Source organism: Microcaecilia unicolor, chromosome 2, assembly GCF_901765095.1.
Source record: "Microcaecilia unicolor chromosome 2, aMicUni1.1, whole genome shotgun sequence".
NCBI classification, from domain to species: Eukaryota; Metazoa; Chordata; class Amphibia; order Gymnophiona; family Siphonopidae; genus Microcaecilia; species Microcaecilia unicolor.
This window is the reverse complement of record NC_044032.1, coordinates 441655293-441668745: the sequence shown is the minus strand read 5'-3', so window position 1 is coordinate 441668745 and position 13453 is coordinate 441655293. Positions and strand designations below refer to the sequence as shown.

The 13453-nt window shown below is 45.8% G+C and overlaps 1 protein-coding gene across 1 annotated transcript in view; it reads left to right on the top strand.

Annotated features, from left to right (window-relative positions):
- LOC115461208 (dedicator of cytokinesis protein 2-like) overlaps positions 1–13453 on the top strand; it is a 1592043-nt gene that overhangs the window by 1399294 nt on the left and 179296 nt on the right. The window contains 1 exon segment of the mRNA XM_030190877.1: positions 12190–12230. Within this exon segment, the coding sequence (XP_030046737.1) occupies positions 12190–12230 (41 nt within the window).

Here is a 13453-nt window from a genome sequence, read left to right as displayed (position 1 = left end):
CTCTCTGCATCAATCCCTGTGCCAGTAAAGCTATAGCTGAAGGGGAAAGTGGATTGGCTGTTCAGACATTTTTTTTCTCTTCAGTTTGAAGCGTTTTAAGAAGAGATGGAGGCTGACCTCCAAACCCAGAAGTAGACAACTTTTTTTCTCTATTCTTTTTATCCAGGGTTTTTTTTCCCCCATTTTATTTATACCTCTTCCCTTATACTCCAGTCATTGCAATGATTACAGCCTGAAATTCCTTTCAACGCCTGGTGCACATTTACCCTGAGCTTGACCATTAGGGATTGCTGTTGTGTGGTGGCTGTAGCAGCACTCAGCCCCTGCCATGCAATTTCATGGCATTTCCACTAAGCAATTAGACAGGCCCATAGCCATCACACTCACAGCCAAGAAAAATAATGGCAAGAGACATCCCTAGGTCCCTGTGGTATAATTAAGGATGAAATTAAGTGTGAAAATAATTGACAAGGTAAATATGACTACATGTGAGTAATTTGCTTCTGTGATCCATAAATTGAGGCAAAACATATTAAGTAATTGTGGGTGGGTGTATAAATCTATATATGTATGTACAGAGAGAGAGAGAGAGATGATGATGATTATGAGGGTGCATTTTATTACTGGTTCCTCCTCTTTGACAGGGCCGTGCTGATGCGGTAAGCGAGGTAAGCGCCGCAGGGGGGCGCCCACCTCTGGAGGGCGCCGCCGCGGTGCTTACCATCGCCCCGCCGAGGCCTTTAAATCTTTTGGTCGCCCCGGGTGTCACCAGAAAGGGGGGTGCCGCCGCTCCCGCTGCTCTTCATCCTGGCACCCCCCCCTCCCGCACCAGCCCTTTAAATTTATTTGCCTACGCGATAGCGAGCGCAGCACCTCGTGTGGAAGTAAAGGAAGCGGATCCGATCATCTCATTGGGCCTTCCCTCACTGTCCCGCCCTCCTCTGACGCAACTTCCTATTTCCTCTAGGGCGGGACAGTGAAGGAAGGCCCAATGAGATGATCGGATTCGCTTCTTTTACTTCCACACGAGGTGCTGCGCTCGCTATCGCGTCGGCAATTTCTTTTTAAAGACGGGTGGCAGGGAGAAGACGAGGCAGGGTGAGGGTGGGGGACAGATGGGGTGAGGGTGGGGGGCACTTGGATAGCAGAAGGGACTGGGTGGGAGACAGATGGGGTGAGGGGGACTCGGATGGGCAGAAGGGACTGGGTTGGAGACAGATGGGGTGAGGGTGGGGGGCACTTGGATAGTAGAAGGGACTGGGTGGGAGCCAGATGGGGTGAGGGGGACTTGGATGGGCAGAAGGGACTGGGTGGGAGACATATGATGGGGTGAGGGTGCGGGGCACTTGGATAGCAGAAGGGACTGGGTGGGAGACAGATGGGGTGAGGGGGACTCGGATGGGCAGAAGGGACTGGGTGGGAGACAGATGGGAGAAGGGGCATGGAGCTGGAACTGGGGTCTGAAAAGTGAGCAGGAGGGAGAATGGGGTCATGCCTGGGGCAGGGGTGGATGGGAGAATCAATGGATCTGGAACTAGGGGCAGCCGCAGGTGGGAACTGGGAGCCGAAAAGAGGGGGCAGTGAGAGAGGGGGAATAGATCCTGGATGGAATGGGGAGTGAGAGGGAGGGCAGACCCTGAATGGATGGGAGGGGGAAAGAGAGAGGGCAAATGGTGAATCGAAGGAGCAGAGAGAAAGGGCAGACAGTGGATAGAAGGGAGTGAAAGAGCAGACAGTGGATGGAAGGGGGCAGAGATAGAGGGCAAATGCTAGAGGGAAAGGAGAGAGAGAGGGCAGATGGTGGATGGAAGGGGGAGAGAGAGATGGCAGACTGGGGCAGATGGTGGATGGAAGGAGCAGAAATAGAGGGCAGATGTGGATGGAAGGGACATTAGAGAGGGCCGACACTTGAGAGCAGAGAGAGAGCGAAGACAGATGCTGGATGGAAGGAAAACGGTGAAAAGAAGATAAGGAAAGCAGAAACCAAAGACAACAAACTGTAAATATATATTTTTATTATTTTGCTTTAGGATATAGTATTTTAGCTGTGTTAATAAATGTTTATAAATAGAACATGTAAATAAGGTAATCTTTTTATTGGACTAATTTTAATACATTTTGACTTAACTTTCAGAGAACAAAACCCCCTTCCTCAGATCAGGATAGGATACTGTAACAGCACTATACTGTATTGACCTGAGGAAGGAGATTTTGGCCTCTGGAAGCTAAATGTATTAGTCCAATAAAATGGTATTATTTTATTTTCTGTATTTGTTTTATTTCTATTTGTTAATTTGTAAAGTGGTGATTGGTATTTGTTAGTTTTTTCAAATTTACATCTGCTGTCTTTATATTTTGCACAGTACTAGGGGACATTTTCTGTTTCTGTGGTGTTGCATTGTATGCAGAGTCTGGCATCGGGGGTTCAGTTTAATTTTTGTCTAAATAGAAAGTTTATGATTACTTATCCTATAGTGGATTTGGGTGTATCTGTGTTTGAAAAAGACATGGCTTTCAGTTGGCATTGACTGTGCAGGATCTACGATCTGTACTATTCTGTCTGGTTTCGTTTTACAATAGGTGAATTGATGTTCTAGTGCTCACTGTAGTGTTTAAGATGCTTTCCTTTTCCTTGTGTAACTCGTAGAAATGACTGCTTATGGTATGGTAAAATTGCTCTATAGGTCGTGAGTGTTTTGTATTCTCGGTATGCCTAGTACTGGATTGGGGGGGGGGGGTGTTAAACAATGACCGGCCCCGGGTGTCAACTACCCTAGCTACGCCACTGCTGCCGACGTCTCCCTTCCCTTGCACTCGTTGGTTCCCTCAGTGTCCCGCCTTCTTCTGACGTCAGAAGAAGGCGGACACTGAGGGAACCAAGAGCGCAAAGGGAAGGGAGACGTCGGCAGCGCTCCGCTTTCACTGACGCTGCTGCGACAGGAAGTAAAAGATTTAAAGGCCCCAGGGTGCGGAGGGAAGGGCAGAGAGGCATGGATGGGAGGGCAGGGCCCAGGGAGAGGACAAATTGCTGGAAGGGAAGGGGAGGGGAGAGAGGATTGCTGGCTATGGATGGAGGAGGGAAGGGCAGAGAGGGACAAGGATGGACATGGATGGGAGGGCAGGACCCAGGGAGAGAGGAGAAATTGCTGGAAATGGATATAGAGCAAGAAATGAAGAAGAAAGGAGAAAAGTAAAGAAATAAATGGAAAGGAAGCCCTGGAAATGGAGTTAAGAGGACATATAGCAGCAGAATCAGATACTGGACCAGCATGATTGAAAAAAGAAAGTCACCAGACAACAAAGGTAGAAAAAAATTATTTTATTTTCATTTTAGCGTTTGGAATATGTCCACTTTGAGAATTTACATCTGCTATCTTATTTTGCAATGTATAGCAATTTGTTTCTAAGAATATTGCTGACAATTCCTTTCAGTGTGGCAAGTGGTGAGCGATCATTTTCATGGGGGGGGGGGCGCCAACTGATAGTCTGCAGGGGGGCGCCAGAGACCCTAGGCACGGCCCTGCTCTTTGAACAGGGTGTATAAAAGAATGACAACAAATGATTGTTCCCATTTTTTATTTATGGGGAAAAGGCAGAATAGGCCTGGCCCTAGGGGCCTGTGAGGGAGTGACTGATATAATGGCAGGGGATACTAAGAACAACCCTGTCACAGTTTAGCCACCTTACAGCAGGTGGCACTAACCTGTCATGTCAGAGGGGTGGGGTTAGGCCAGGAGGTGGTTAAATGCCCTGGAGCGGAAAGCCTCAGGGAGTCCCCGAGGCAAGAGGTCTCCTAAAGGAGGACTGGGAGTGAAGGAATCCTCCCAAGAGGTCAGCTGGGCTGCAGTACCTGTGGGGGAGACCAGGGAAGCAAGGAGTAGCCCTATTTCCAAGGTTTGCACATGGGGAAAGAGTAACCACCCAAGGGTTACAAGAGAAAGAATAGAAGACTGCCAGGGTAAAAACTGCATTTCTTTATTTGTGAAGACTCAGACCCGAGTGTCATAACTAGAGCCAGGCCCAGTTTTATGCAAGAGTGAATTGAACAGACTACTGTTTGTTTAAATGTTCAGCAATGAAGTTTCCTTTTGATTTACACCGCACCCTGACTATGTCTGTGAGGACTCTCAGCCTGTATGCCAGCCATGCTTCTACTGGGCCTTAAGGATTCAAAGATTATGATGCTATTTAACATATTTATATAGGATCTGGAAAACGGAATGACGCATGAGGTGATTAAATTTGCAGATGACACAAAACTATTCAAAGTGTTCAAACCTCATGCGGTTTGTAAAGATTGCAGGAATACCTTAGAAAACTGGAAGGCTGGGCATCCAACTGACAGATGAAATTTAATGTGGACAAATGCAAAGTAATGCACATTGGGAAGAATAATCCGAATCACAGTTACCTGATGCTGTAGTCCACCTTAGGAGTCAGCACTCAAGAAAAAGATCTAGGTGTCATTGTAGACAATACGCTGAACTTTTCTCCCCAGTATGTGGTGGCAGCCAAAAAAGCAAACAATGCTAGGAATTATTAGGAAAGGGATGCAAAATAAGACCAAGAGTATTATAATGCCTCTTTATCAGTCCATACTGTGATCTCACCTTGAGTATTCTGTTCAATTCTGGTTGCTGTATCTCAAAAAAGATATAGCAGAATTCAAAAACGTTCAAAGAAGAGCGATGGAAATGATAAAGGGAATGGAACTCCTTCCATATGAAGAAAGGCTAAACAGGTTAGGGCTCTTCAGCTTGGATAAGAGATGGCTGAGGGGGGATATGATTGAGGTCTGTAAAATCCTGAGTGGTGTAGAATGAATAAAAGTGAATCGATTTTTTCACTCTTTAAAAATGCACAAAGACTGGGGGACACTCAATGAAATTACACGGAAATACTTTTAAAACAAATAGGAGGAAATATTTTTTCACTCAAAGAATAATTAAGCTCTGGAAGACCCTGCCAGAGGATGTGGTAACAGTGGTTAGCGTAGCTGAGTTTTAAAAGGTTTGAACAAATTCCTGGAGGAAAGTCCATAGCAAGGTTGCAAGCGGCATACCACATCACACCATTTTTGCAAAAACCTCATTGGCTGCCAGTACAATACAAGGCTAAATTTAAAACTCTTATGTCTGATCTTCAAGGCCCTTAAATGAACTCAATGTATGATTTTCAAGGCCCTTAAATGAAATGACCTTGAGAACTTGAAGAATAGGATGATGCTCTACACACCACCAAGGACACTAAGGTCCTCTCAAGGACTGTCACTAACTGCACCCTCTCCAAAAGACATTGCGCAATGTGATACTCACAAGCAAGCCTTCTCCAGAGTAGCCCCCACACTCTGGAATGCACTGCCTGAAAGGCTCCTTTTAACACAAGCCTATCTGTACTTCAGAAAGCAGGTGAAAGCTTGGCTCTTCAACCAGGCCTTTAATAGAAGAAGTAACTATCTTGTTAGTCTCACTCACACACACAAGGAGGGACACAGGCTGCACATACTACAGCAGGACATGTTTATCCATGCCTACTCTAGCTGAGATAATATTTAACCACTAGTAAAAAAAGGCCCGTTTCTGACACAAATGAAACGGGCGCTAGCAAGGTTTTCCTCGGAGTGTGTATGTGAGAGTGACTGTGTGAGAGACAGAGTGAAAGTGTGAGTGTGTGTGTGTGAGAGAGAGAGAGTGAGTCTGGGTGTGAGTGTGTTTGTGAGAGAGTGTGTGTGTGAGAATGAGAGTGTGTGCAAGTGTGTATGTGAGACACAGTGTGAGAGAGAGTGTGTGTGTGTGTGTGTGTGCGAGAGAGAGAGTGTTTGTGAGACACAGATTCTCTGTGAGAGTGAGTGTATAAGACCAAGCGAGTGTGTGAGTGACTGTGTGGCACATAGAGAGTGAATGTGATACAGTGTGAGTCAGAGTGTGTGAGAGTGAGAGTCAGAAAGACATTGTATATGAGAGGGAGAGTGTGAGCCCTGCCCTCCCAATCCATGCCCATCTGTCCCCTGCCCCCTCCATTCATCCTTTTCCAGCAATTCCCCTCTCTCCCTGAGCCCTGCCCTCCCAATCCATGCCCATCCATGCTCCTCTGTCACCTGCCCCCTCCATTCATCCCTATCCAGCAATTCCCCTCTCTCCCTGAGCCCTGTCCTGCAATCCATATCCATCCATGCCCATCTGTCCCCTCCATTCATCCCTATCCAGCAATTCCCCTCTCTCCCTGAGCCCTGCCCTCCCAATCCATGCCCATCCATGCTCCTCTGTCACCTGCCCCCTCCATTCATCCCTATCCAGCAATTCCCCTCTCTCCCTGAGCCCTGCCCTGCAATCCATATCCATTCATGCCCATCTGTCCCCTCCATTTATCCCTATCCAGCAATTCCCCTCTCTCCCTGAGCCCTGCCCTGCAATCCATATCCATCCATGCCCATCTGTCCCCTCCATTCATCCCTTTCCAGCAATTCCCCTCTTTCCCTGAGCCCTGCCCTCCCAATCCATGCCCATCCATGCTCCTCTGTCCCCTGCCCCCTCCATTCATCCCTTTCCAGCAATTCCCCTCTCTCCCTGAGCCCTGCCCTCCCAATCCATGCCCATCCATGCTCCTCTGTCCCATGCCCCCTCCATTCATCCTTTTCCAGCAATTCCCCTCTCTCTCCCTTCCATGACCCCCCCTCGCATCCATGCTCCTCTCTCTCCCATGTCCCAGCCTGGCCAGCCCTCTTTCCCCCCCCCCCTTCGCATCCATGCCCCCCCTTCGCATCCATGCTGTCGTTTCTCCCCTGCCCTCCCGCTCCCATTGTTCAACTTTACTGCCCACCCTCTTCTCTCCCCCCAACATCCCTTTTCTTTTTTTTTTCTTTTTAAATTTACCTCCGTGGCGGTTCCAGGATGACGTCAGAAGAAGGCGGAACACAGCGAAGGGAAGGCTAAAGACATCGGGAGCGCCGCCTCCTTCCCTGACGCTGCGCTGCCGGAACCGCCACCACGGAGGTAAATCTAATATAATAAAACGCACCGTGAACGTTCCGCACCGTGCGTGGGTGCGATCCGTTTGTTTTGTTTTTTTTCCGCCCTCGACGTCATGACATTTGACGCGAGGGCGGGGCAGAGACGGCTGGCTGGCTTCACACCATGAATCCACGAACCCTACAGGGAGTGTTTGAGTGACTTCAGAACGTTGTCTTCAGAACGTTCACGGTGCGTTTTATTATATTAGATTTCTCTGACCTCATGTGCAACTTTCTTCAAATTACTCACCTTATTTTCTAACTCTTCTTACTCTTTTACCTATCTACATGTTCCATCTTTGCTTATTCCCTACACTGTCAATTAAAATTTTCTATTACGTATTGTGTTGCCGTGGAGGGGCATAATCGAACGCGAACGCCCATCTCCATGTGCGTCTATGTCCGAAAACGGGTACGTGAAGAAGCGGGACAGACCGTATTTTCGAAAAAAAAAATGGGTGTCCATGTTTTGTTTCGAAAATACGGTTTGGACGGACCAAATGCCCATGGATTTGGTCCTTTCTGAGCTGGGCGTTTGTTTTTTTTTTGCGATAATGGAAAATAAAAATGCCCAGCTCAGAAACGTCCTAATCCAAGCCATTTGGTCGTGGGAGGGACAAATGTACAACACTGCCATAGCTCTTAGGGGTGAAGGGGGCAACTACATGTGGGTACAGTGGGTTTCAGAGGCCTCCCATTTACCACCACAAGTGGTACAGGTGGGGGGGGAAGGGCCTGGGTCTGCCTGCCTGGAATGCACTGCAGTACCCACTAAAAGTGCTCCAGGGACAGGACGTTGCTGGTGTATAACCTTGGCACAGCAGTTCACACCTGAAGACTAATCTCGCTGAAAACTTCCTTTATTGGAATAAGCACCTTTACTCACAGTTAACTGCAGATCACAGGTTGTGTTCCACAGGCAACGAGTCTCGCTAGTACTGAGATTAGTAGTAGGTCCCAGCTGGCAGAATGGTGTACAATGCCCTCTTTCAACAACATTCAAAGTAAGAACTAAGTGCTGTAACGTGGCTAACACATGACTGGGATCTAAAACTGGCTTACAAAAATGGCCAATACCTCATGGACTACCGGAAACACAACAGGGCACACTCTGAACCAGTAAGCAGAGGGAAAAGCACCATGGGAGTAGAGCCTACCAACTACCAACATTGTGAGCATTTAACACAAGCTAGTGGAATCACGGAGCCCAATACCCTACACCCACCACAATGGATTGCTGATGTGACTCTGCAGTGCCCTTAACAGAAAAGGTGTCACACTCACCCGAGACCCACATCGGAACCAGGGAAAGGCTGTCAGAGGATAGAACACATTCTGCTGTCATGGAGGTGGGTACGGAATTTGAGGCTGGCAAAAAAAGTTTGTAAAGTGGGTTTCTTTTGGTGGGAGGGGGTTAGTGACCACTGGGGGAGTCAGGGCAGGTGACCCCTGATTCACTCCAGTGGTCATCTGGTCAGTTGGGGCATTTGTTCGTGAAAAAAAAGGGTCCAAAAAAAGTGACCAAAAATCGCGGTAAAACACCTTTTTTTCGATTATCACCTAAAGACGCCCATCTCTGCTCAGCCGATAACCACACCCCAGTCCCGCCTTCACCACGCCCCCATCAACTTTATTCGTTCCTGCGATGGAGTGCAGTTGAAGACGCCTAAAATCAACTTTCGATTATACCGATTTGGGCACCCGCAAGAGAGAGAATTCCATCTCCCGATTTAGGTCGGAATATAGGCGTTTTTCTCTTTCGATTATAAGGTGGATAGTAAGTACTATGCCATACTTTGTGTTTTTATTTTAATATTTTTACTGCTGTAATTGTCTATTGCTCATGTTTGATTTATTCATACTGTACACCGCCTTGAGTGAATTCCTTCAAAAAGGCAGTTAATATATCCTAATAAATAAATAAATAAATAAATATTTGAGATGGACATGAGGGAAGCCACTGCTTGCCCAGGGATTGGTAGCATGGAATGTTGCTACTAATTGGGTTTCTGCCAGGTACTTTGTGACCTGGATTGGCCACTGTTGGAATCAGGATACTGGGCTAGATGGACCATTGGTCTGACCCAGTATGGCTATTCTTATGTTCTTATGATATAAGGACTGATGTTATTTCCTCATGGTGGCAGTCAAAACTCTGTCCCAAGTTTGGGCTGCAATGCAGCTTGAGACTTCTTGGCCCACTGCTGTTTGTGATGAATGAAAACCCTGTCTAGACTGGGAGAAGCAGGGACTACATGGAAGGGGGACAGAGGGGGAAAATGTTGGATGGAAGGGAGAGAGATGAGAGAGAGAGGGGACATGCTGTTTGGAAGGGGAGAGAAGGGAGACATAAGAAAAGCCATACTGGGTCAAACCAATGGTCCGTATAGTCCAGTATCCTGTTTCCAATGGAGGCCAATCCAGGTTACAAGTACCTGGCAGAAACCCAAATAATCCATTCCATGTTACCAATCCCAGGGCAAGCAGTGGCTTCCCCATGCTTATCTAAATGGCACACTATGGACTTTTCTTCCAGCAATTTGTCCAAACCTTTGTTAAACCCAGATACGCTAACCGCTGTTACCATATCTGCCGACAACAAATTCCAGGGGGTCTTTTACTAAAGGTTAGCTTGAGTTATCTGCAGCAGGTCCCATTTTATTCCTGTGGGCCCTGCTGCAAATAACTCGAGCTAATCTTTAGTAAAAGACCCCCCCCCCCCCCAGAGCTTAACTATTTGTTGAGTGGAAAAATATTTCCATGTAATTTCATTGGGTGTTCCCTAGTCTTTGTACTTCTACTCTTTCTACACCACTCAGGATTTTATAGACCTCAATCACGTCTTCCCTCAGCCTTCTCTTTTCCAAGCTGAAGACCTCTAACCTCTTTAGCCTTTCTTCATATGAGAGGAGTTCTATTCCCTTTATCACTTTGCTCATTCTTCTTTGAACCTTTTCTAATTCCATGGCCAGAATTTAAACAATAGAAGTAAAGAGAGAAGGGAAGAGTTGGGTGGAAGGGAGGATAGAGAGAGAGGGGACATACTGTTTGTAAGGGAAGAGAGAGCAGATTCTGGATGGAAGTGGGGGAGAGAGATAGAGAGAGAGGAGAGATGCTGGATTGAGGGGGAGAGAGGAGATACACTGGAGTGGAGAGAGAGAATGAGAAGGGATAGAAGCTGTGTGGAAGATGAGAGAGAGAGGAGAAACTGGATGGGAGGATAGAGAGAGGGGATATGCTGAATGGATGGGAAAGAGAGACAGGGGAGACACTGGATGGAAGGGGGAGAGAGATAAGGGAGATGCTGAATGGAAGGGGGAGAGAAAGGGGGAGATGCTAGATGGCAGGGAGAGAGGGGGGAGATGCTGGTCTGAAGTAGAGAGGGGGGACACACTGAATAGAAGGGGGATAGAGGATAGAATTAGTGAAAGAGGAATAAGAAGAAGGGGAACTGGAGGGACGGGGTGAGAGAAATGAGATGGAAAGCTGTAGGAAGATGCAACAAAAAGAGGGAAACTGAAGACTTTAGTAAGAACAAATGAAGGAAGGAGAAAATAAATGGATGAACGCTGAGAGGGAAAAAAACTGCTAGAGATGGATGTAATGGAGATGGGGAAGAAGACAGGAGGAGAGAGAAAAGTGATAAATGGACATGAAACCCTGGCATGAGAGTTAAGAGAAAATAGGAAAGCAGAAAACAGAGATTGGGACAACACGATTAGAAAAATCAAATGGCCAGATAGCAAAGGTAGAAAAAAGAAATTTATTTTTAATTTTGGTTAAAGTAGTGTAGTGGCAATGTTTTTCCACTCAAAAAAAAATGGAAAATAAGGTGATACTTCTTTATTGGACGAACTTAATTTTTTTTTTTTTACAACTTTTAACGGCCAAAATCTCCTTCCACATGTGAGGCAGTATATCATAACAGCAGCATACTGTCCTGATATAAGGAAGATGATTTTGGGCTCCGAAAGCTAATTGAAAAATGTATTATGTTAGTCCAATAAAAAGGTGTCATTTAATTTTCAATTTTTTTGTTTTATTTGTATTTATTCATTCATTTGTAATGTGATTGTAGTATGTCAATTTTTGAAATTTTACACCTTCTGTCTTTATATTTTTCACACTACAGGGGCCATGTGTCACTGTTTTCTCTTTCTCTGGTGTATACAGAGTCTGGCTTCTTGGGGATTCAATTTAATTTCAGAAGTTCTTGAAACCATAATAGTGTACTTTAAAGAATATGGGTTGAAGAAAATGTGATTTTAATACTTTATATTTGATTGTACAGCAGAGCTGTGCCAAGTTATATTGCTGTAATCTGCCTTGACCCTAATGATGTTCTGGTGTTGGCAGCTCAGGAAGCTGCCTTAGACTGCTGAGGTGGGAGAGCAGCATTTTCAGCACTACTGAGGGGAGGTCTTCAGCTGGCAGGGCTTTGGGTCCCTACCAGACCTGATATTTTTTTAAAGTTGAGCAGGGAAGGGATGGGAAGCATGTGGGGGGGGGGAGCAGGTAGAAAGCACCAAAATCTGCTGGTTTTTGTTTCCACATCCCCGGTCCACAGAGTTTCTCAGCCAATTTGCCAGTCCCTGAGGGGCCCTTTTACTAAGCCGCGGGAAGGCGCTATCCTTGTGCAGCATGCGCCAAAATGAGACTACCACAATGCCAGCGTGCCCTACTGGCGGTAATTTCAGATTTGGCGCGCACCCATAATGCCTGGATGAATTCTTTATTTATTTGCTCCTATGCACGCCAGTTCCAGCAATAATTGGCACTTGACGTGTTCCAACCGGCCACCGCTTGTGTAGCGCTTGAGCCTTTACTGCTAAATCAATGGGTGGCGTTAAGGGCTCAGGCCAGTTTTGGGCACGCACTGGTTTCATTTTTACTTCAGTCCCTTTTCCCGTCCCATTAAAAAATATTTTTTTTGTAGATGCAATAAAAACTGGCCCAATATACATGCCTACACTACCGCAGGCCACTTTTTACTGTGGCTTAGTAAAAGGACCCCTGAGTGTGAAAAGGTTGGGAAATGCTGTTCTAGAATATCTGAGAGACCTAAGTGGGCATGTATATATGTCTCGGATCACACAGAAAATATTGAAAAAAATATTATATATTTTTCTCTTTTCTGCAAGAAAGTGAATATTCAAAATTATTTTATTTTCTTTCTATAGAATTTCTACAAAGAGATAGACCGTCAGGCTATGTATATCAGGTAAAGACATTTTTCTTGTTATGTATTTCTCTCTTTTTCTCTTGGGCTTGAAAAAAAATCAGTTGCTGCTTTCTTTGTGCTTCTGTTAAATTTGTTTGGGGATTAGGAAATAATCAGATACCAAGTGTGAACTAATCTCAAGCATGTCTCACTTACCGTACTGATTCCCCATAAATTATGCATATACACACATAGCAAACATACATGCATTTATTTCTTCAGAGCAATTGCAAGCCTTTGCACTATTGGGGAAAGATCTGGTTGCTTATTATGCTTTTCTGGTTTTATCTTGTGTAAACACTGTTTTACATATGAAGAAAAAGCTATTTATAAAATTAACCTGTGGTATACACATACTTACATATGCACTGTTTGTACCAAAGGCATAGCCACAGGAGGGCCTGGACTGGCCCGGGTCCATCCACTTTTGCCTCAGACCCAATCGTCAACCAGGCACAGCATCCATGTAGCTGGCGGGGATCCTCAAGCCTCGCCAGCTAAAGAAATGCAGAATCGCCTCAAGTCTGTAAAGCTTGACAGTCAGTAGTGACACACTTGAGCCACCGACGCCAGCGCTGCAAATATGCTTAGTTTCTTGCATGCTTGGTTCATGAGTGGAACTGAGCATGCTCCTAGTGCTGGCGTCGGCAGCTCAATGTGTCACTGCTGCCCGCCCAGCTTTACAGAATGGAGGCAGCTCTGCATTTCTTCAACTGGCAGGTCCTGAGAGTTCCTGCCAGCTAAGGTACTTTTAGTTTTAATTATTGGGGGAGCAGGGGGAAGAAATAGGAAGCCTAATGCCCACCCATGTTAACTGTTGATTTCCCCCACCCCCCTCAAATTATGTCTGGCTACACTACTGCTCTGGTGCAGAGGTAAATATGCACATCACATTTACACACTACAGTCCCAAAATAGGTGGGTTTTCTGGAACTTTTTCATAGACATCTTATTATGAAATTACCTGCTATACGTTGACATCCTCTGTGTTTCTATGTGAGGAGAACTTCACATCCCGCCTCACTTTTTGAACTGTTAATCACAATAAGTTGTTAGCCACATTGAATTTGATCTATTGGGATAATGTGGGATATAAATGAAATAAATAAAGAAACATGGCTGAGGCTTGAGCTTAATGAAAAGAAAGGGAAAGGGGGTGGGATTTGGTATACTGCCTTTCTGTGCTTTCAACCAAAGTGTTTTTTTTTACATGTTATATACAG